This window comes from Pecten maximus, chromosome 11 (genome assembly GCF_902652985.1).
Source record: "Pecten maximus chromosome 11, xPecMax1.1, whole genome shotgun sequence".
Classification (NCBI taxonomy): Eukaryota; Metazoa; Mollusca; class Bivalvia; order Pectinida; family Pectinidae; genus Pecten; species Pecten maximus.
The window spans coordinates 5,925,248-5,948,633 of record NC_047025.1 but is presented as its reverse complement, the minus strand read 5'-3'; the positions used below and the strand labels follow the sequence as shown (position 1 = coordinate 5,948,633).

At 41.9% G+C, this 23,386-nt stretch overlaps 1 protein-coding gene across 2 annotated transcripts in view; it reads right to left on the bottom strand.

Annotated features, from left to right (window-relative positions):
- LOC117337937 overlaps positions 1 to 23,386 on the bottom strand; it is a 52,389-nt gene that overhangs the window by 11,987 nt on the left and 17,016 nt on the right. Inside the window, exon 1 of one of the 2 annotated variants that reach the window (XM_033899093.1) lies at positions 4,149 to 5,336. The exons of the other annotated variant lie outside the window; for it this stretch is intronic. Coding sequence (XP_033754984.1) covers positions 4,149 to 4,604 — 456 coding nt within the window. The 5' untranslated portion in view covers positions 4,605 to 5,336. Of the gene's footprint in view, positions 1 to 4,148; positions 5,337 to 23,386 lie in introns of those variants that run through there. 2 annotated transcript variants of the gene reach the window in all.

Below are 23,386 nucleotides of genomic sequence, written 5' to 3'. Positions count from 1 at the left end.
CTGTCATTTGGAATCCTACAGACAGTCCTAAATATACAGACTCGCTGTGTCATTCGGAATCCTACAGACAGTCCTAAATATACAGACTCGCTGTGTCATTTGGGATCCTACAGACAGTCCTAAATGTACGAGACCCAGCTGTCATTTAGGATCCTACAGACAGTCCTTACATTTACAGACTCGCAGTGCCCACTGGATCCCATAGGATGCCCTAAATTTACACGCTTGCGGTGTTCTTTTGGATGCCACAGACAGCCAGGAATGTACAGGCTCGCTGTGATTGAAATATATGTTTTATTAAGGATTAATCTGAATGTTTTTTTAAATAAATGGAAATTTTGTGTAACAGCTCCATAACAGAAACATATTTTCAAGATAATTCTTTTAATTTATTCTACTGTACACAATTCCTGTGGAATTTCACTTTTATTTACGGTAGCTTTTCTGTTAGGAATTATTACGTCGTTGTACAATTACAAACGGTGACGTCATGCTTTACGTTATTGGCCGATAACATCATTTTAAGCAGTTAAAATGATTGTTACAAGCAAGATTCAATTATCAGACTTAAATGACGACATAACTACGGGACTTTAATGATGATGGGTTTTTATGGAGAGTTATTGCAAAACTCGCTACAGCCGATCCTGTGATGTATGATTATCCCTACTGGCTAAAATTGTAATATACTCGCAAACTCTGTCGGGATTCATCCGAGGAACCTACGAGACGGCTTCTTGAAAAAACATTTTATTGAAAAGGAGACTTTTAAGGTATTCAACAAATTTGACCCCTGCGACCTTGAGTATGGGTCAAGACGATTTTCTTTTTACAAAATCCGTCAGGTTTCATCCCAAGACCCGACCAGTTAAATATCTTGATTCTAAAGCGTTTGGTTAATCGGACGAAGTCATTTTAGTGTTCCAACAAATTTGACCATGTGACCATGAATTTAGGTCAATGTAGTTCTTTACGCAAAGTTTGTCGGGTTCCTTCAGAAACCGACCCGTCGAAAATTTTGATTCTGGGGCTTTTTGTTATTCAGAGGAAGAACGCCTTGCATCACCATGCCAAAGTAAATGTACTGTGACGTCAGACTTCTCGTATCACAATACCCGTCTACCTGTACTGTGACGTCAGACCTCTCGTATCACAATACCCACGTACATGTACTGTGACGTCAGACCTCTCGTATCACAATACCCACATACATGTACTGTGACGTCACACCTCTCGTATCACAATACCCACGCACCTGTACTGTGACGTCAGACCTCTCGTATCACAATACCCACGTACATGTACTGTGACGTCAGACCTCTCGTATCATAAAACCCACATACATGTACTGTGACGTCAGACCTCTCGTATCACAATACCCACGTACATGTACTGTGACGTCAGACCTCTCGTATCACAATACCCACATACATGTACTGTGACGTCACACCTCTCGTATCACAATACCCACATACATGTACTGTGACGTCACACCTCTCGTATCACCATACCCACATACATGTACTGTGATGTCACACCTCTCGTATCACAATACCCACATACCTATACTGTGACGTCAGACCTCTCGTATCACAATACCCACATACATATACTGTGACGCCAAACCTCTCGTATCACAATACCCACGTACATGTACTGTGACGTCAGACTTCTCGTATCACAATACCCACATACCTGTACTGTGACGTCACACCTCTCGTATCACAATACCCACATACATATACTTGACGTCACACCTCTCGTATCACAATACCCACATACATGTACTGTGACGTCAGACCTCTCGTATCACAATACCCACATACATGTACTGTGACGTCAGACCTCTCGTATCACAATACCCACATACATGTACTGTGATGTCACACCTCTTGTATCACAATACCCACATACCTATACTGTGACGTCAGACCTCTCGTATCACAATACCCACATACATATACTGTGACGTCACACCTCTCGTATCACAATACCCACGTACATGTACTGTGACGTCAGACTTCTCGTATCACAATACCCACATACCTATACTGTGACGTCAGACCTCTCGTATCACAATACCCACATATATGTACTGTGACGTCAGACTTCTCGTATCACAATACCCACATGCATATACTGTGACGTCAGACCTCTCGTATCACAATACCCACATACATATACTGTGACGTCAGACATCTCGTATCACAATACCCACATACATGTACCATGACGTCAGACATCTCTTGTCACAATATCCACGTACAATGTACATGTACTGTGACGTCAGACCATGTCGCTGTCAAATGGTAGCTTCCTTCTGGATGAGATTTGAACTAGCACCAATCTCACTTTACAACAGTAGTCCCGGAACTTAAACTGGATGACCTTGCCTTAAAACCTCTCTATGTTTTCGTAACATATAAATCATGACAAAATTACAAAACTATGTTGAATGATAGAATACATCATACCCTAGTGATGATATGATGTGAAAATCAATACCGTAGTTCTTCATAATTGTAATTTAAATCGAGAAACTACCCACTAATAACGGTTATATATGTTATTGAGACACGGAAACATGTCATACACGCATGCGCAAACTACATGGTTTGTTTCAAGAATGGCGGACTGGCGATCAAAGCTACGCATCAGAAGTAGAAAGTCGATCAGACGTGCTGGTTGCTGCCGCGAAGGGAAAAGTCGTAGACGATGTTGTGATTTTGCCCACTTCTTTTTTACAAAGTCAACATGAGACGGTTACCCAAAAATTAATGATAGATTAATTAAACGTGAAAAGCCACCATGGATTGGCAGTGAAACTTATCGGCATTTGATTATCCAATCTATACTTTTACGTTTATCTTACGGGGATGTAACTCGACGGTCCCAGGTTCGACTCCCGGTCTGGTCGTTGCATTTTTGCTCTCCTGTTACATTTGCTCCCCAAGTAAATACCCACGGATGTGGTATATGGTCTCCTGTGTGTGTCTTCGGGGTCGAAGACTTTGTTGAAGGAGGGAGAAATGTAGCGGAAATGGTCTTGGCCAAACGCAGGTAGCCAGGTAACTCAAATGGTTAGCGCGTCCGTCTAGAGCTCAGAGGTCCCGGGCTCGAGTCCCTGTCTAGTCGTTGCATTTTTTCTCTCCGGTTATATACTTTACTTATGAATTGTTGACGTAACTGAACAGATTTGAAGAAAACTAAATGAAGAAAAAACCCAAGGGGATTATGAAGTTTAGCTTGATAAAGTTTTATATCAATAAACAAAAACAAAAACAAAAATAAAAGATGAGAGGTTGTAAAGTGTAGTGTAAAAGTCACATAACTAGCTAAGGCTAGCGAGAATTTCAATTAAGCCAAGTGGTAGGATGTCCGTTTCGAGAGTGAAAGGTCACAAGTTTGAGGTCAATCGTTACTCGTTCCTATTGCAACAGAGCTTCCTGTTTTACTTATTATGTTAACAAACAAATCTGTATATAACCTGTTGTCCTTGCATGGTGTTCAAAACACCCAAGCCCGGGTCATATCGCTAATATTCAAAACACCCAAACCCGAGTCAACTCGCTAACATATCATTTAAAACACCCAAGCCCGGGCCAAATCGCTCACACATCATTCAAAACACCCAAGGCCAGGCCAAATCGCTAACATATCAAAACATCCATGCCCTGGCCGAATCGCTAACATATCATTCAAAACATCCATGCCCGGGCCAAATCGCTAACATATCTTTCAAAACATCCATGCCCGGGCCAATTCGATAATATATCATTCAAAACATCCATGCCTGGGCCGAATCGCTAACATATCGTTCAGAACACCTATGCCCGGGCCAAATCACTAACATATCATTCAGAAACCCCATGCTTTTGCCAGAACATCCGAGCCTGGGCCAAATCGCTAACATATTCAGAAGAACATCCATGCCCGGGAAATCGCTTACATGTCGTTCAGAACACCCATGCCTTTGACATGCATCGTAGAGCAATGTCCTATTTGTACGCATATGATCTTTCTGTTTGCCATTTACTGGTTGGTATTGAATTAGCAATACCAGGGTTGATTCCCTGGGGCATTCTGAGAAATAATATATGAACCATACGTTCAATTTTATCACCTAATATATCCCTAAGGACACTTACCTTGGTTCCAAACAGAACATTACAGTGTTGCTTCATACACTGAATTTGATCTAATATATATTGCAGGTACACTCCAACTTTGGTGTAGAATAGCCCAGATTCGTGACAGCCTTCCATGTTATTGAAATCAACACCAATTGTCTCTAAGAATTTGAAACTGGTCGAGTCAAACGTGACTTGGTAGGGGCTATTGATAATACATTCGCGGGACGACTCCTCATAAACTGTCACTCGCCCCACCCTCGGGCTGTGCATGGCTATAAATGTGGCAGTGAGACCCACGGGGCCTGCTCCTATGACCACTACGTCCAATTTTCGTATCCTCTTGCGAAGTTGTCCGTAGACTGCCCGACCCCCGAGGAAAGCCAGCAGGAACATTACAGTCAGATACAGGTGACCCTCAGCGGATACATATCTCGAAATTAGCCATCCATCTGAAAAATCCTCGTGCGACATATTTCTTCTATTTAAAAACCGCTTCTTGTTGACAGAAGTTTAACATATGTAGGCTAATCGGCTCGTCCTTCAGGCCTCTATTGAATTCAAGCAGTACACTATAGATTAGGGATGTATTAAATGTCAAATTTATCACAACAGGAATACGGTCAGATTGAACACGGAAAACAGGTCTCATCGGGAGACGGATATAAAAACGCAGAGAACCACTTCATCTAGCAATCTGTTTACAATAATTGCGATTAATTATTGTCGCCTACCTGTACAGGTAAACAGTTAATCATTAGAACCAATGTAATAAAGTCAGGCAACATCTGGTGTACTTGCTGAAAACACGTGCATATTCACTCGGTCAGGAAATCAATTTCACCTGATCCACGTTACCTTCCAAAATATATATATCATGTACATGTATGTATACACACAAAGTGAATCTTCCGAGGTCGTGCGGCTGTGACATTTTGATTTTTTTTCCGTCGCGGTACCTATCAAATGAATTATACGGCGTCTCACTCACAAATCAAATCCATTTTACTTGGATGACTATGCTTAAACCCGCCACCTCTCAGTGGCTATAGCATCCTAAACCGTTGATAGGTACATCGATGTGACACATCTAGCCTGCATATAATCCCTGCCTATAAGGCTTAGTAGCGACGTCGTGGGCTATCGAAAGTGGGATACATCAGGTCGACGGTCGGGCTATACTGGTAGTTAATGATCTGTGTGTTTCACCTACTGCGCAAATGACTCGATACTACAGAACATGTGATCGAATGTCTGCATATGTGTGTAACTTGTATTTTATACCTGTACATGGTAATAATACATTTCAGCTCATACACAGGTCAAATTATCGGACAAAGGTCTTTTGACACTACTTGTGCTGAAATGACTAATTCAAATATATACAGTATATAAGACCAACGGCAAATTGGACATTAAATTATACAATGTGCATGTATACACTCGTGGTCGCACCGAATAATTAGTGCTGAGAACTTTTTAATTACGTTAAGTTACAGTACAGTCTAACTTTCTCACTAGAATTAACATTTTTTTTTTTTTTTTTTTTTTGAAGTTTCAAGAGGAAATGTCTCTAACCTAGATACATAAGTGAGGAGTCACCAGGTGTATTTTCCAAAAGTAATCTTCTTAATCCTATTTCGTTTAATCTGCCCAAGATTTAAAGCTCACACACTGCATTTATAGGTATTGTAACGTTGTATAGACACTGCACTGTATATCACATCTTCAATACCACGATACACGTAATGTTCCCTCTGAGAAACTATGGCAGATATACAATAAACTTCTGCGCTGTTGATGATAAACAGAAATTAGATTTAAACAAACCATCGTTGTAAGACTTGGGGAATTCCCAAATTGAAATAGGAAAACAAGACTAGGTCCCTAGGCACTCTACCGACTGAGCTATAGGGAAATTACCACAGTTTCAAAACTAGAAGGCACTTTATCACAATGTACACTGTTAAATTAAAACATGCCAAAATGGACAGTTTAAATATTTCTTGAACATCCCCAATCAACCAAGGGGGTTAATGATAGTAATAGGACAGTTTTATCAGATAACATATAACGTAAGAAATGGCCATTACATACAGATATTGAGATTGATTAATTTCGAGAAATGTGATTTTATTTATTGAAGAAAAACGTTCATTCACCGTACAAAATGATAATAATATTCGGATTATATCTTGAAATGACATTGTGGAAAACTGCCATTCAGAATCGGTGTTCAGGAATGTGTCATTCAGTATGGTTGTCCGGGAATGTGTCATTCAGTATGGTTGTCCAGGATCGTGTCATTCAGTATGGTTGTCCGGGATCGTGTCATTCAGTATTGTTGTCCGGGAATGTGTCATTCAGTATGGTTGTCCGGGAATGTGTCATTTAGTATGGTTGTCCGGGAATGTGTCATTCAGTATGGTTGTCCGGGAATGTGTCATTCAGTATGGTTGTCCGGGAATGTGTCATTCAGTATGGTTGGTCTGGAATGTGTCATTCAGTATGGTTGTCTAGGAATGTGTCATTCAGTATGATTGTCCGGGAATGTGTCATTTAGTATGGTTGTCCGGGAATGTGTCATTCAGTATGGTTGGTCTGGAATGTGTCATTCAGTATGGTTATCCAGGAATGTGTCATTCAGTATGGTTGTCAGAGAATGTGTCATTCAGTATGGTTGTCCGGGATCGTGTCATTCAGTATGGTTGTCCAGGAATGTATCATTCAGTATGGTTGTCCGGGATCGTGTCATTCAGTATGGTTATCCAGGAATGTGTCATTCAGTATGGTTATCCAGGAATGTGTCATTCAGTATGGTTGTCCGGGATCGTGTCATTCAGTATGGTTGTCCGGGAATGTGTCATTCAGTATGATTGTCCGGGAATGTGTCATTCAGTATGGTTGTCCGGGAATGTGTCATTCAGTATGGTTGGTAGGGAATGTGTCATTCAGTATGGTTGTCCGGGAATGTGTCATTCAGTATGGTTGTCCGGGAATGTGTCATTCAGTATGGTTGTCCGGGGATGTGTCATTCAGTATGGTTGTCCGAAAATGTGTCATTCTGTATGGTTGTCCGGGAAGGTTTCATTCAGTATGGTTGTCCGGGAATATGTCATTCAGTATGGTTGTCCGGGAATGTGTCATTCAGTATGGTTGTCCAGGAATGTGTCATTCAGTATGGTTGTCCGGGAATGTGTCATTCAGTATGGTTGGTCGGGAATGTGTCATTCAGTATGGTTGTCCGGGAATGTGTCATTCGGTATGGTTGGTCGGGAATGTATCATTCAGTATGGTTGTCCGGGAATGTGTCATTCAGTATGGTTGGTCGGGAATGTGTCATACAGTATGGTTGGCCGGGAATGTGTCATTCCGTATGGTTGGTCGGGAATGTATCATTCAGTATGGTTGTCCGGGAATGTGTCATTCAGTATGGTTGTCCGGGAATATGTCATTCGGTATGATTGTCCGGGAATGTGTCATTCAGTATGGTTGTCCGGGAATGTGTCATTCAGTATGATTGTCCAGGAATGTGCCATTCAGTATGGTTGTCCGGGAATGTGTCATTCAGTATGATTGCCCAGGAATGTGCCATTCAGTATGGTTGTCCGGGAATGTGTCATTCAGTATGGTTGTCCAGGAATGTGTCATTCGGTATGGTTGTCCGGGAATGTGTCGTTCAGTATGATTGTCCGGGATCGTGTCATTCAGTATGGTTGTCCGCGAATGTGTCGTTCAGTTTGGTTGTCCGGGAATGTGTTATTCAGTATTGTTGTCCGGGAATGTGTCATTCAGTATGGTTGGCGGGAAAGTGTCATTCAGTATTGTTGTCAAGGAATGTGTCATTCAGTATGGTTGTCCGGGAATGTGTCGTTCAGTTTGGTTGTCCGGGAATGTGTCATTCAGTATGGTTGGCCGGGAATGTGTCATTCAGTATGGTTGGCCGGGAATGTGTCATTCTGTATGGTTGTTCGGGATCGTGTCATTCAGTATGGTTGTCCGGGAATGTGTTATTCAGTATGATTGTCCGGGAACATGTCATTCAGTATGGTTGGCGGGAATGTGTCATTCAGTATGGTTGTCCGGGAATGTGTCACTCAGTATGGTTGTCCGAAAATGTGTCATTCAGTATGGTTGTCCGGGAATGTGTCATTCAGTATGGTTGTCCAGGAATGTGTCATTCAGTATGGTTGTCCGGGAATGTGTCATTCAGTATGGTTGTCCAGGAATATGTCATTCAGTATGGTTGTCCGGGAATGTGTTATTCAGTATGGTTGTCCGGGAATGTGTCATTCAGTATGGTTGGTCGGGAATGTGTCATTCAGTATGATTGTCCGGGAATGTGTCATTCAGTATGGTTGTCCGGGAATGTGTCATTCGGTATGATTGTCCGGGAATGTGTCATTCAGTATGGTTGTCCGGGAATGTGTCATTCAGTATGATTGTACAGGAATGTGCCATTCAGTATGGTTGTCCGGGAATGTGTCATTCAGTATGATTGTCCAGGAATGTGCCATTCAGTATGGTTGTCCGGGAATGTGTCATTCAGTATGGTTGTCCAGGAATGTGTCATTCGGTATGGTTGTCCGGGAATGTGTCGTTCAGTATGATTGTCCGGGATCGTGTCATTCAGTATGGTTGTCCGGGAATGTGTTATTCAGTATGATTGTCCGGGAACATATCATTCAGTATGGTTGGCGGGAATGTGTCATTCAGTATGGTTGTCCGGGAATGTGTCACTCAGTATGGTTGTCCGAAAATGTCTCATTCCGTAAGGTTGTCCGGGAATGTGTCATTCAGTATGGTTGTCCGGGGATGTGTCATTCAGTATGGTTGTCCGAAAATGTGTCATTCAGTATGGTTGTCCGGGAATGTGTCATTCAGTATGGTTGTCCAGGAATGTGTCATTCAGTATGGTTGTCCGGGAATGTGTCATTCAGTATGGTTGTCCAGGAATATGTCATTCAGTATGGTTGTTCGGGAATGTGTTATTCAGTATGGTTGTCCGGGAATGTGTTATTCAGTATGGTTGTCCGGGAATATGTCATTCAGTATGGTTGGTCAAGAATGTGTCATTCAGTATGATTGTCCGGGAATGTGTCATTCAGTATGGTTGTCCGGGAATGTGTCATTCAGTATGGTTATCCGGCAATGTGTCATTCAGTATGGTTGTCCGGGAATGTGTCATTCAGTATGGTTGGCCGGGAATGTGTCATTCAGTATGGTTGTCCGGGAATGTGTCATTCAGTATGGTTGTCCGGGAATGTGTTATTCAGTATCGTTGTCCGGGAATGTGTCATTCAGTATGATTGTCCGGGAATTTGTCATTCAGTATGGTTGGTCGGGAATGTATCATTCAGTATGGTTGTCCGGGAATGTGTCATTCAGTATGGTTGGTCGGGAATGTGTCATACAGTATGGTTGTCCGGGAATGTGTCATTCAGTATGGTTGGTCGGGAATGTGTCATACAGTATGGTTGGCCGGGAATGTGTCATTCCGTATGGTTGGTCGGGAATGTATCATTCAGTATGGTTGTCCGGGAATGTGTCATTCAGTATGGTTGTCCGGGAATTTGTCATTCGGTATGATTGTCCGGGAATGTGTCATTCAGTATGATTGTCCGGGAATGTGTCATTCAGTATGATTGTACAGGAATGTGCAATTCAGTATGGTTGTCCGGGAATGTGTCATTCAGTTTGATTGTCCAGGAATGTGCCATTCAGTATGGTTGTCCGGGAATGTGTCATTCAGTATGGTTGTCCAGGAATGTGTCATTCGGTATGGTTGTCCGGGAATGTGTCGTTCAGTATGATTGTCCGGGATCGTGTCATTCAGTATGGTTGTCCGGGAATGTGTCGTTCAGTTTGGTTGTCCGGGAATGTGTTATTCAGTATTGTTGTCCGGGAATGTGTCATTCAGTATGGTTGGCGGGAAAATGTCATTCAGTATTGTTGTCAAGGAATGTGTCATTCAGTATGGTTGTCCGGGAATGTGTCGTTCAGTTTGGTTGTCCGGGAATGTGTCATTCAGTATGGTTGGCCGGGAATGTGTCATTCAGTATGGTTGGCCGGGAATGTGTCATTCTGTATGGTTGTTCGGGATCGTGTCATTCAGTATGGTTGTCCGGGAATGTGTTATTCAGTATGATTGTCCGGGAACATGTCATTCAGTATGGTTGGCGGGAATGTGTCATTCAGTATGGTTGTCCGGGAATGTGTCACTCAGTATGGTTGTCCGAAAATGTGTCATTCCGTAAGGTTGTCCGGGAATGTGTCATTCAGTATGGTTGTCCGAAAATGTGTCATTCAGTATGGTTGTCCGGGAATGTGTCATTCAGTATGGTTGTCCAGGAATGTGTCATTCAGTATGGTTGTCCGGGAATGTGTTATTCAGTATGGTTGTCCGGGATTATGTCATTCAGTATGGTTGGTCGGGAATGTGTCATTCAGTATGATTGTCCGGGAATGTGTCATTCAGTATGGTTGTCCGGGAATGTGTCATTCGGTATGGTTGGTCGGGAATGTATCATTCAGTATGGTTGTCCGGGAATGTGTCATTCAGTATGGTTGTCCGGGAATGTGTCATTCCGTATGGTTGGTCGGGAATGTGTCATTCAGTATGGTTGGCCGGGAATGTGTCATTCCGTATGGTTGGTCGGGAATGTATCATTCAGTATGGTTGTCCGGGAATGTGTCATTCAGTATGGTTGTCCGGGAATATGTCATTCGGTATGATTGTCCGGGAATGTGTCATTCAGTATGGTTGTCCGGGAATGTGTCATTCAGTATGATTGTACAGGAATGTGCCATTCAGTATGGTTGTCCGGGAATGTGTCATTCAGTATGATTGTCCAGGAATGTGCCGTTCAGTATGGTTGTCCGGGAATGTGTCATTCAGTATGGTTGTCCAGGAATGTGTCATTCGGTATGGTTGTCCGGGAATGTGTCGTTCAGTATGATTGTCCGGGATCGTGTTATTCAGTATGATTGTCCGGGAACATATCATTCAGTATGGTTGGCGGGAATGTGTCATTCAGTATGGTTGTCCGGGAATGTGTCAATCAGTATGGTTGTCCGAAAATGTCTCATTCCGTAAGGTTGTCCGGGAATGTGTCATTCAGTATGGTTGTCCGGGGATGTGTCATTCAGTATGGTTGTCCGAAAATGTGTCATTCAGTATGGTTGTCTGGGAATGTGTCATTCAGTATGGTTGTCCAGGAATGTGTCATTCAGTATGGTTGTCCGGGAATGTGTCATTCAGTATGGTTGTCCAGGAATATGTCATTCAGTATGGTTGTTCGGGAATGTGTTATTCAGTATGGTTGTCCGGGAATGTGTTATTCAGTATGGTTGTCCGGGAATATGTCATTCAGTATGGTTGGTCAAGAATGTGTCATTCAGTATGATTGTCCGGGAATGTGTCATTCAGTATGGTTGTCCGGGAATGTGTCATTCAGTATGGTTATCCGGCAATGTGTCATTCAGTATGGTTGTCCGGGAATGTGTCATTCAGTATGGTTGGCCGGGAATGTGTCATTCAGTATGGTTGTCCGGGAATGTGTCATTCAGTATGGTTGTCCGGGAATGTGTTATTCAGTATGGTTGGTCGGGAATGTATCATTCAGTATGGTTGTCCGGGAATGTGTCATTCAGTATGGTTGGTCGGGAATGTGTCATACAGTATGGTTGTCCGGGAATGTGTCATTCAGTATGGTTGGTCGGGAATGTGTCATACAGTATGGTTGGCCGGGAATGTGTCATTCCGTATGGTTGGTCGGGAATGTATCATTCAGTATGGTTGTCCGGGAATGTGTCATTCAGTATGGTTGTCCGGGAATTTGTCATTCGGTATGATTGTCCGGGAATGTGTCATTCAGTATGGTTGTCCGAAAATGTGTCATTCAGTATGGTTGTCCGGGAATGTGTCATTCAGTATGGTTGTCCAGGAATGTGTCATTCAGTATGATTGTCCGGGAATGTGTCATTCAGTAAGGTTGTCCGGGAATGTGTTATTCAGTATGGTTGTCAGGGAATGTGTCATTCAGTATGGTTGTCCGGGAATGTGTCATTCAGTATGGTTGGCCGGGAATGTGTAATTCAGTATGGTTGTCCGGGAATGTGTCATTCAGTAAGGTTGTCCGGGAATGTGTTATTCAGTATGGTTGTCAGGGAATGTGTCATTCAGTATGGTTGTCAAGGAATGTGTCATTCAGTATGGTTGTCCGGGAATGTGTCATTCAGTATGGTTGGTCGGGAATGTGTCATTCAGTATGGTTGGTCGGGAATGTGTCATTCAGTATGGTTGGCCGGGAATGTGTCATTCAGTATGGTTGTCCGGGAATGTGTCATTCAGTATGGTTGTCAGGGAATGTGTCATTCAGTATGGTTGTCCGGGAATGTGTCATTCAGTATGGTTGGCCGGGAATGTATCATTCAGTATGGTTGTCCGGGAATGTGTCATTCAGTATGGTTGTCCGGGAATGTGTCATTCAGTATGGTTGGCCGGGAATGTATCATTCAGTATGGTTGTCCGGGTATGTGTCATTCAGTATGGTTGTCCGGGAATGTGTCATTCAGTATGGTTGTCTGGGAATGTGTCATTCAGTATGGTTGTCCGGGAATGTGTCATTCAGTATGGTTGTCCGGGTATGTGTCATTCAGTATGGTTGTGCGGGAATGAGTCATTCAGTGTGGTTGTCCGGGAATGAGTCATTCAGTATGGTTGTCCGGGAATGTGTCATACAGTATGGTTGTGCGGGAATGTGTCATTCAGTATGGTTGTCCAGGAATGTGTCATTCAGTATGGTTGTCCGGGAATGTGTCACTCAGCATGGTTGTCCGGGAATGTGTCATTCCGTAAGGTTGTCCGGGAATGTGTCATTCAATATGGTTGGTCGGGAATGTGTCATTCAGTATGGTTGTCCGAGAATGTGTCATTCAGTATGGTTGGTCGGGAATGTGTCATTCAGTATGGTTGTCCGGGAATGTGTCATTCAGTATGGTTGTCCGGGAATGTGTCATACAGTATGGTTGTCCGGGAAGGTTTCATTCAGTATGGTTGTCCGGGAATATGTCATTCAGTATGGTTGTCCGGGAATGTGTCATTCAGTATGGTTGTCCAGGAATGTGTCATTCAGTATGGTTGGTCGGGAATGTGTCATTTAGTATGGTTGTCCGGGAATGTGTCATTCAGTATGGTCAGGGAATGTGTCATTCAGTATGGTTGCCCGGGAATGTGTCATTCAGTATGGTTGGTCGGGAATGTGTCATTCAGTATGGTTGTCCGGGAATGTGTCATTCGGTATGGTTGGTCGGGAATGTATCATTCAGTATGGTTGTCCGGGAATGTGTCATTCAGTATGGTTGTCCGGGAATGTGTCATTCCGTATGGTTGGTCGGGAATGTGTCATTCAGTGTGGTTGGCCGGGAATGTGTCATTCCGTATGGTTGGTCGGGAATGTATCATTCAGTATGGTTGTCCGGGAATGTGTCATTCAGTATGGTTGTCCTTGAATATGTCATTCGGTATGATTGTCCGGGAATGTGTCATTCAGTATGGTTGTCCGGGAATGTGTCATTCAGTATGATTGTACAGGAATGTGCCATTCAGTATGGTTGTCCGGGAATGTGTCATTCAGTATGATTGTCCAGGAATGTGCCATTCAGTATGGTTGTCCGGGAATGTGTCATTCAGTATGGTTCTCCAGGAATGTGTCATTCGGTATGGTTGTCCGGGAATGTGTCGTTCAGTATGATTGTCCGGGATCGTATCATTCAGTATGGTTGTCCGGGAATGTGTTATTCAGTATGATTGTCCGGGAACATGTCATTCAGTATGGTTGGCGGGAATGTGTCATTCAGTATGGTTGTCCGAAAATGTGTCATTCAGTATGGTTGTCCGGGAATGTGTCATTCAGTATGGTTGTCCAGGAATGTGTCATTCAGTATGGTTGTCCGGGAATGTGTCATTCAGTATGGTTGTCCAGGAATATGTCATTCAGTATGGTTGTTCGGGAATGTGTTATTCAGTATGGTTGTCCGGGAATGTGTTATTCAGTATGGTTGTCCGGGAATATGTCATTCAGTATGGTTGTCCGGGAATGTGTCATTCAGTATGGTTGTCCGGGAATGTGTCATTCAGTATGGTTGTCCGGGAATGTGTCATTCAGTATGGTTGTCCAGGAATGTGTCATTCAGTATGGTTGTCCGGGAATGTGTCATTCAGTATGGTTGTCCGGGAATTTGTCATTCAGTATGGTTGGTCGGGAATGTGTCATTCAGTATGGTTGGTCGGGAATGTGTCATTCAGTATGGTTGGCCTGGAACGTGTCATTCAGTATGGTTGTCCAGAAATGTGTCATTCAGTATGGTTGTCCGGGAATGTGTCATTCTGTATGGTTGTCCGGGAATGTGTCATTCAGTATGGTTGTCCGGGAATGTGTCATTCAGTATGGTTGTCCGGGAATGTGTCATTCAGTATGGTTGTCCGGGAATGTGTCATTCAGTATGGTTGTCCGGGAATGTGTCATTCAGTATGGTTGTCCGGGAATGTGTCATTCAGTATAGTTGTCCGGGAATGTGTCATTCAGTATGATTGTCCGGGGATGTGTCATTCAGTATGGTTGTTCAGGAATGTGTCATTCAGTCTAGTTGTCCGGGAATGTGTCATTCAGTATGGTTGTCCGGGGATGTGTCATTCAGTATGGTTGTTCAGGAATGTGTCATTCAGTCTAGTTGTCCGGGAATGTGTCATTCAGTATGGTTGTCCGGGGATGTGTCATTCAGTATGGTTGTTCAGGAATGTGTCATTCAGTCTAGTTGTCCGGGAATGTGTCATTCAGTATGATTGTCCGGGAATGTGTCATTCAGTATGGTTGTCCGGGAATGTGTCATTCAGTATGGTTGTCCGGGAATGTGTCATTCAGTATGGTTGTCCGGGAATGTGTCATTCAGTATGGTTGTCCGGGAATGTGTCATTCAGTATGGTGGTCCGGAAATGAGTCATTCAGTATGGTTGTCCGGGAATGTGTCATTCAGTATGGTTGTCCGAGAATGTGTCATTCAGTATGGTTGTCCGGGAATGTGTCATTCAGTATGGTTGTCCGGGAATGTGTCGTTCAGTATAGTTGTCAGGGAATGTGTCATTCAGTATGGTTGTCCGGGAATGTGTCATTCAGTATTGTTGGTAGGGAATGTGTCATTCAGTATGGTTGTCAGGGAAAGTGTCATTCAGTATGGTTGTCAGGGAATGTGTCATTCAGTATAGTAGTCCGGGAATGTGTCATTCAGTATGATTGTCCGGGAATGTGTCATTCAGTATGGTTGATGTTTGAATGCCTACACAAAAAAGACATCCATGTTTCATGTATAATGCAATGTTCAATGAACGATAGTTTCTAACAACAGAACGGACCGGTCCATATACAGTTGGCAGGGACTATATTTGTCGAATTGCAATCAGAATATTTGTTCCTAGAAGTAAACTTATGTATCTTATTTACAAACTAGCCGGAAAACTATTGATTGTTTTATTAAGTTTTACAAAAATGCTCTAATCAGGTACTTTGCTTATGGTAACCGAGCATAAATGCATCGTGGATACATTTAAACGAGTTATGGTTTATTTATGCCTGGTGTAAAAGGCAATGTTGACAATGTAGGTGAATCTGTATCGACTATTGATAGACTATGAAAGTATCATGATATGAAGTTATCACGCATAGATTTCAATATGCAGCTACTGAATCAGATTTAATGAATAATTTCTATTCTGACTGATTTGAAATTCCCCACACAATGGCCCCATTGTAATTTATGAAGCGTAATGACGTAATTAGAATACATATATGCATTTATTACACATTCATTCCGCAAAAGTGATGTTTTTCACTAGGTAAATATCACATTTCTGATATTTTTCACTTTTTTCTGATTTGACATATCAGAACACTGCTTACAAACGACAATGGGGAAAATTGAGATTTACATATAGCTCTTGGTCATGTTATATGACGTCATAATGCAAGATAAGATACATAACCTCACGGTTTGGCGTACATCTGTGAGCAGTTGACCACTCGGAACTCATCGAATGTAACTACGCAATATGACAGCCGAGGAATCTGTATGGGACAGAATTCGAAGAAAATGTCAAGTGCAATTGAACATTTATCTTTTAAAGGAACGTATCACCAAAATGAAACTTAATGGGAAATGTGTATTTCCCCAAGTAGTAAAAATTATTATCTTTATAAATTAATACGACAGTTTTGCTCTCAAGGGAATCCACAGTGCTTCAAGTATTATATCATAGAACTTCTCAATTCGACCCGAAGTATCACTAATTACCGCAGAGACAGACGGTAATTGCGTACGAAACGTCACGTTTCTGATGTCTTAACGAAGGAATGCCCCTTTAGATGGTGTGGGTTTTTTTTCCCAGAGGAATGTTAGTTTGGAAGGAATCAAACATCAGTCAAAGAAATTTTGTTTGTTCAACGACATATATCAACTACCATACAGATTCATGGGGGAGTCGTGATATTTGTTCTGCTTTTGACAGAAATGCATGCAAATGGTTAAAAATTTTGAAAATCTGAAACCGTTTTTATCTGCCCATATCTGAAGTTTATTTAAGCACTGCTGTACATGTCGTTCGATTGCATGTATTTAGCTGGATCTGTAGCAAATAACGAAATCGTGTACAAATATTGATCCCCCGTAAATGGTCCCAAAGTTTACTATACTGTTGATTTTAAATCGAACAATGTGACAGACAGAAGGCATCCTTGCGGGCCACCCATCTTCTGTTTCGTTAACTCAGAAAAAATGAGCCCACTCGTACATTAAAATTACAAATTACTTTCGGACAATTAACTCGGGATGAAAGGTCGGGTTTCAAAATGGCCTGAGAAGAAAATACGATAGCTCCTATTAACAGCCAGTTTTTTGTATTGTTTTTTTGTTTTTTTGTTTTTTTTGGTTTTTTGGTTTTTTGTTTTTTTTTAGAGAAACTAAACATGAGTATGCTAATAATAACAATTTCATTTTAGATATCAAATGCGCAAAGCAAGAAGTCACAATTTTGAATACATTAGGAACAGAAGATAAGGATGTGATCAATTTTGAGTAAGAACATGCTTTTTTTACGTACATTAAGCGAAATTTTATGAAGGTCAAAAATACAGCTTCCTATTGCAGTTCATTCATTATTATGTGCTAAAAGCATCTTCAAATCTTCAAACAGTATAAAATAGATTGCCTATAAATACTAAGTAGGAGTTTTGTGCAAAGTAATTAAGATTGACAATAATGCTGTGTAATTTTCAAAAGAAAAATGATCATAGGGGAAAATCTGTTTTGCATAAATTAAATATTGTAAAGTGAACTGCAACAAAATGTTTATACTTTTATTATATTAGTACACACGGACTGTCACCTACACTAATAACCCACTAAAGTGAAATTTCCATTTTCAAAATGGTCATTCGAACGCTGAATCAATTTTCTGACATGAACGCTACACGATAGTCAGGTACTGACCGTAGGCCGGTTGTTTTTCTCCGGGTAGCCCCGGCATTCCTCCACCTCCAAAACTTGGCACGTCCTTAAATGACCCTGGCTGTTAGTAGGACGTTAAACAAAATAAACCAAACCAAAACATTGGATTATTCAAAGAGTCGATTTAGGTGGAAGGTATATAGAACAAAAATGGAATATGTCTGTGACGAGTAACGTACATGTAGACCGCTACAGCTTGTATTTATTGATGACCAATTCTGAGCCACCCGTTGCTCGCTCGTGAGCTGCCGTAACTACTTCTGAGCCACCCGGTTGCTCGCTCGTGATCTGCCGTAGGTGGTATATTATTGTTCATGTTAAATTTCGCAGGATAATAACATCTTTCAGCATCGTCTCTTGGAAACAGAAGACCGCTGATGAGAAGCCGGGGTATAATCGTACTGGTCGTTATCCTGATTCATAATGAGCGTTCCTAGGACTGACATAATGATACAGGTAGCTTATTGGACGTACACAGGTAAATTATTGGACAATTACTGGTTACTTATTTGACAACCAAAGGTATGTTGGACAGTTATCGGTAATTTATTGAACAGATAAAGGTAATGCATTGGTCAGCTACAGGTAGTCCGAGTTTCCTCTGGCCCTGACACCCTGACACATGTAACTTATTGGACGGCTATAGGTAACTTATTGGACGACTACAGCAAGCTTATTGGGAGGATACGAGTAAATCAATGGACGGCTACAGATAACTTATTGGACGGCTACAGGAAACTTATTGGACGGCTACAGGTAACTTATTGGTCGGCTACAGGTAACTTATTGTTCGGCTACAGGTAACTTATTGGTCGGTTACAGGTAACTTACTGGACTGACACAGGTAGCTTATTGGACGACTACAGATAACTTATTGGACGGCTACAGGTAACTTATTGGACGACTACAGGTAACTTATTGTTCGGCTACAGGTAACTTATTGGAAGTATACAGGTAACTTATTGGACGGATACAGGTAACTTATTGGAAAGCTACAGGTAACTTATCGGTCGGCTACAGGTAACTTATTGGACGACTACAAGTAACTTATTGGACGACTACAGGTAACTTATTGGAAGTATACAGGTAACTTATTGGACGACTACAGGTAACTTATTGGACGACTACATGTAACTTATTGTTCGGCTACAGGTAACTTATTGGAAGTATACAGGTAACTTATTGGTCGGCTACAGGTAACTTATTGGACGACTACGGGTTACTTATTGGAAGTATACAGGTAACTTATTGGACGACTACAGGTAACTTATTGGACGACTACAGGTAACTTATTGTTCGGCTACAGGTAACTTATTGGAAGTATACAGGTAACTTATTGGACGGCTACAGGTAACTTATTGGACGACTACAGGTAACTTATTGTTCGGCTACAGGTAACTTATTGGAAGTATACAGGTAACTTATTGGACGACTACAGGTAACTTATTGGACGACTACAGGTAACTTATTGGACGGCTACAGGTAACTTATTGGACGACTACAGGTAACTTATTGGTCGGCTACAGGTAACTTATTGTTCGGCTACAGGTAACTTATTGGTCGGTTACAGGTAACTTACTGGACTGACACAGGTAGCTTATTGGACGACTACAGATAACTTATTGGACGGCTACAGGTAACTTATTGGACGACTACAGGTAACTTATTGTTCGGCTACAGGTAACTTATTGGAAGTATACAGGTAACTTATTGGACGGATACAGGTAACTTATTGGACGGCTACAGGTAACTTATTGGTCGGCTACAGGTAACTTATTGTTCGGCTACAGGTAACTTATTGGTCGGTTACAGGTAACTTACTGGACTGACACAGGTAGCTTATTGGACGACTACAGATAACTTATTGGACGGCTACAGGTAACTTATTGGACGACTACAGGTAACTTATTGTTCGGCTACAGGTAACTTATTGGAAGTATACAGGTAACTTATTGGACGGATACAGGTAACTTATTGGAAAGCTACAGGTAACTTATCGGTCGGCTACAGGTAACTTATTGGACGACTACAGGTAACTTATTGGACGACTACAGGTAACTTATTGGAAGTATACAGGTAACTTATTGGACGACTACAGGTAACTTATTGGACGACTACATGTAACTTATTGTTCGGCTACAGGTAACTTATTGGAAGTATACAGGTAACTTATTGGTCGGCTACAGGTAACTTATTGGACGACTACGGGTTACTTATTGGAAGTATACAGGTAACTTATTGGACGACTACAGGTAACTTATTGGACGACTACAGGTAACTTATTGTTCGGCTACAGGTAACTTATTGGAAGTATACAGGTAACTTATTGGACGGCTACAGGTAACTTATTGGACGACTACAGGTAACTTATTGTTCGGCTACAGGTAACTTATTGGAAGTATACAGGTAACTTATTGGACGACTACAGGTAACTTATTGGACGACTACAGGTAACTTATTGGACGGCTACAGGTAACTTATTGGACGACTACAGGTAACTTATTGGTCGGCTACAGGTAACTTATTGTTCGGCTACAGGTAACTTATTGGTCGGTTACAGGTAACTTACTGGACTGACACAGGTAGCTTATTGGACGACTACAGATAACTTATTGGACGGCTACAGGTAACTTATTGGACGACTACAGGTAACTTATTGTTCGGCTACAGGTAACTTATTGGAAGTATACAGGTAACTTATTGGACGGATACAGGTAACTTATTGGAAAGCTACAGGTAACTTATCGGTCGGCTACAGGTAACTTATTGGACGACTACAGGTAACTTATTGGACGACTACAGGTAACTTATTGGAAGTATACAGGTAACTTATTGGACGACTACAGGTAACTTATTGGACGACTACATGTAACTTATTGTTCGGCTACAGGTAACTTATTGGAAGTATACAGGTAACTTATTGGTCGGCTACAGGTAACTTATTGGACGACTACGGGTTACTTATTGGAAGTATACAGGTAACTTATTTGACGACTACAGGTAACTTATTGGACGACTACAGGTAACTTATTGTTCGGCTACAGGTAACTTATTGGAAGTATACAGGTAACTTATTGGACGGCTACAGGTAACTTATTGGACGACTACAGGTAACTTATTGTTCGGCTACAGGTAACTTATTGGAAGTATACAGGTAACTTATTGGACGACTACAGGTAACTTATTGGACGACTACAGGTAACTTATTGGACGGCTACAGGTAACTTATTGGACGACTACAGGTAACTTATTGGACGACTACAGGTAACTTATTGTTCGACTACAGGTAACTTATTGGACGACTACAGGTAACTTATTGTTCGGCTACAGGTAACTTATTGGAAGTATACAGGTAACTTATTGGTCGGCTACAGGTAACTTATTGGACGACTACGGGTTACTTATTGGAAGTATACAGGTAACTTATTGGACGACTACAGGTAACTTATTGGACGGCTACAGGTAACTTATTGGACGACTACAGGTAACTTATTGTTCGGCTACAGGTAACTTATTGGAAGTATACAGGTAACTTATTGGTCGGCTACAGGTAACTTATTGGACGACTACGGGTTACTTATTGGAAAGCTACAGGTAACTTATTGGAAAGCTACAGGTAACTTATTGTTCGGCTACAGGTAACTTATTGGAAGTATACAGGTAACTTATTGGTCGACTACAGGTAACTTATTGGAAGTATACAGGTAACTTATTGGTCGACTACAGGTAACTTATTGGACGGCTACAGGTAACTTATTGGACGACTACGGGTTACTTATTGGAAAGCTACAGGTAACTTATTGGAAAGCTACAGGTAACTTATTGGTCGGCTACAGGTAACTTATTGGACGGCTACAGGTAACTTATTGGACGACTACAGGTAACTTATTGTTCGGCTACAGGTAACTTATTGGAAGTATACAGGTAACTTATTGGACGGCTACAGGTAACTTATTGGACGACTACAGGTAACTTATTGGACGACTACAGGTAACTTATTGGACGACTACAGGTAACTTATTGGAAGTATACAGGTAACTTATTGGACGACTACAGGTAACTTATTGGACGACTACAGGTAACTTATTGGACGGCTACAGGTAACTTATTGGACGACTACAGGTAACTTATTGTTCGGCTACAGGTAACTTATTGGAAGTATACAGGTAACTTATTGGTCGGCTACAGGTAACTTATTGGACGACTACGGGTTACTTATTGGAAAGCTACAGGTAACTTATTGGAAAGCTACAGGTAACTTATTGGTCGGCTACAGGTAACTTATTGGTCGACTACAGGTAACTTATTGGTCGGCTACAGGTAATTTATTGGACGGTTATATGAAACATGTTTGACGGATACAGGCAACATATTGGACGGTTATAGGGAAATAATTGTTTTGTTATTTCGTTCCTGTGCTACAAAACGACGAATATTACGGTATTGTGTTGGAAAATAAATGTATTGTTGCTATATATTACAACAATGTTCTATAAATCGGAGAACCGGACACAGTGCTCACGTGCTATAGTGATTTTGAAGGGTGTTACGTAATATCTTCACAATTCAATACACCATTACATCATTATTAGTTGACAAATCATGATGTAATACGTCATTTGAATATTTAGTAAAATCAATAATCCTCTAGTAAGTTGACTTGTGGCAGACAATTATGAACATCAATCAAGTAGGCGACTCTGTGTACGGTCATGTCGGTTAAACTCCCAGGGAACATATATACAATTTTTCTATATCAGATATATCCGAACTGACTAAATGTCTGGATTCTACAGCTACTTAATCCCCAGACCTCTCCACCCCGGCCCACAGAAGTCTCCGCCACACCCCTGGGTCCCGGTCCTACTGCCGCACCCAAGGAAACCGCTCCGTCACACCCCCGGGTCCCGGTCCTACTGCCGCCCCCAAGGAAACCGCTCCGTCACACCCCTGGGTCCCGGTCCTACTGCCGCACCCAAAGAAACCGCTCCGTCACACACCTGGGCCCCGGTCCTACTGCCGCACCCAAGGAAACCGCTCCGTCACCCAAACCTTCCACTCTTTCTTACAGCACACTGACGTACACAGATCGATATGGCAAGAAACGGTGTAACCATCAATCCTGATTACTAAGACTACCACCCGCTAGCTAGTAATTTCAAAATAGGAACACTTAAATGGATGACGTGGATAACTTAACGACTCAAACCGAAGGGCTAGCGTGATGAGAAAGATACTTTGGGAATTAGAGTTCCTTCAACACAGAAACCTGTGAACATTCAGTCATCCCATGATTAGATCGAACCCTTTCTCATTTGACGGTGGCGTTGCTTCCAATTTACTAGGAGACATGACATTAGGACGTTCAGACAGAGTATAGATGGTCAACGTCACGGTTGCGTGATTTTGCTATAACAGACATGACATTAGGACGTTCAGACAGATTACAGATGGTCAACGCCACGGTGGCATGACTTTCCTATAAAAGAAATGACATTAGGACGTTCAGACAGAGTATAGATGGTCAACGTCACGGTTGCGTGACTTTCCTATAACAGACATGACATTAGGACGTTCAGACAGAGTATAGATGGTCAACGTCATGGTTGCGAGACTTTCCTATCAGAGACATGACATTAGGACGTTCAGACAGAGTATAGATGGTCAACGTCACGGTGGCATGACTTTCCTATAAC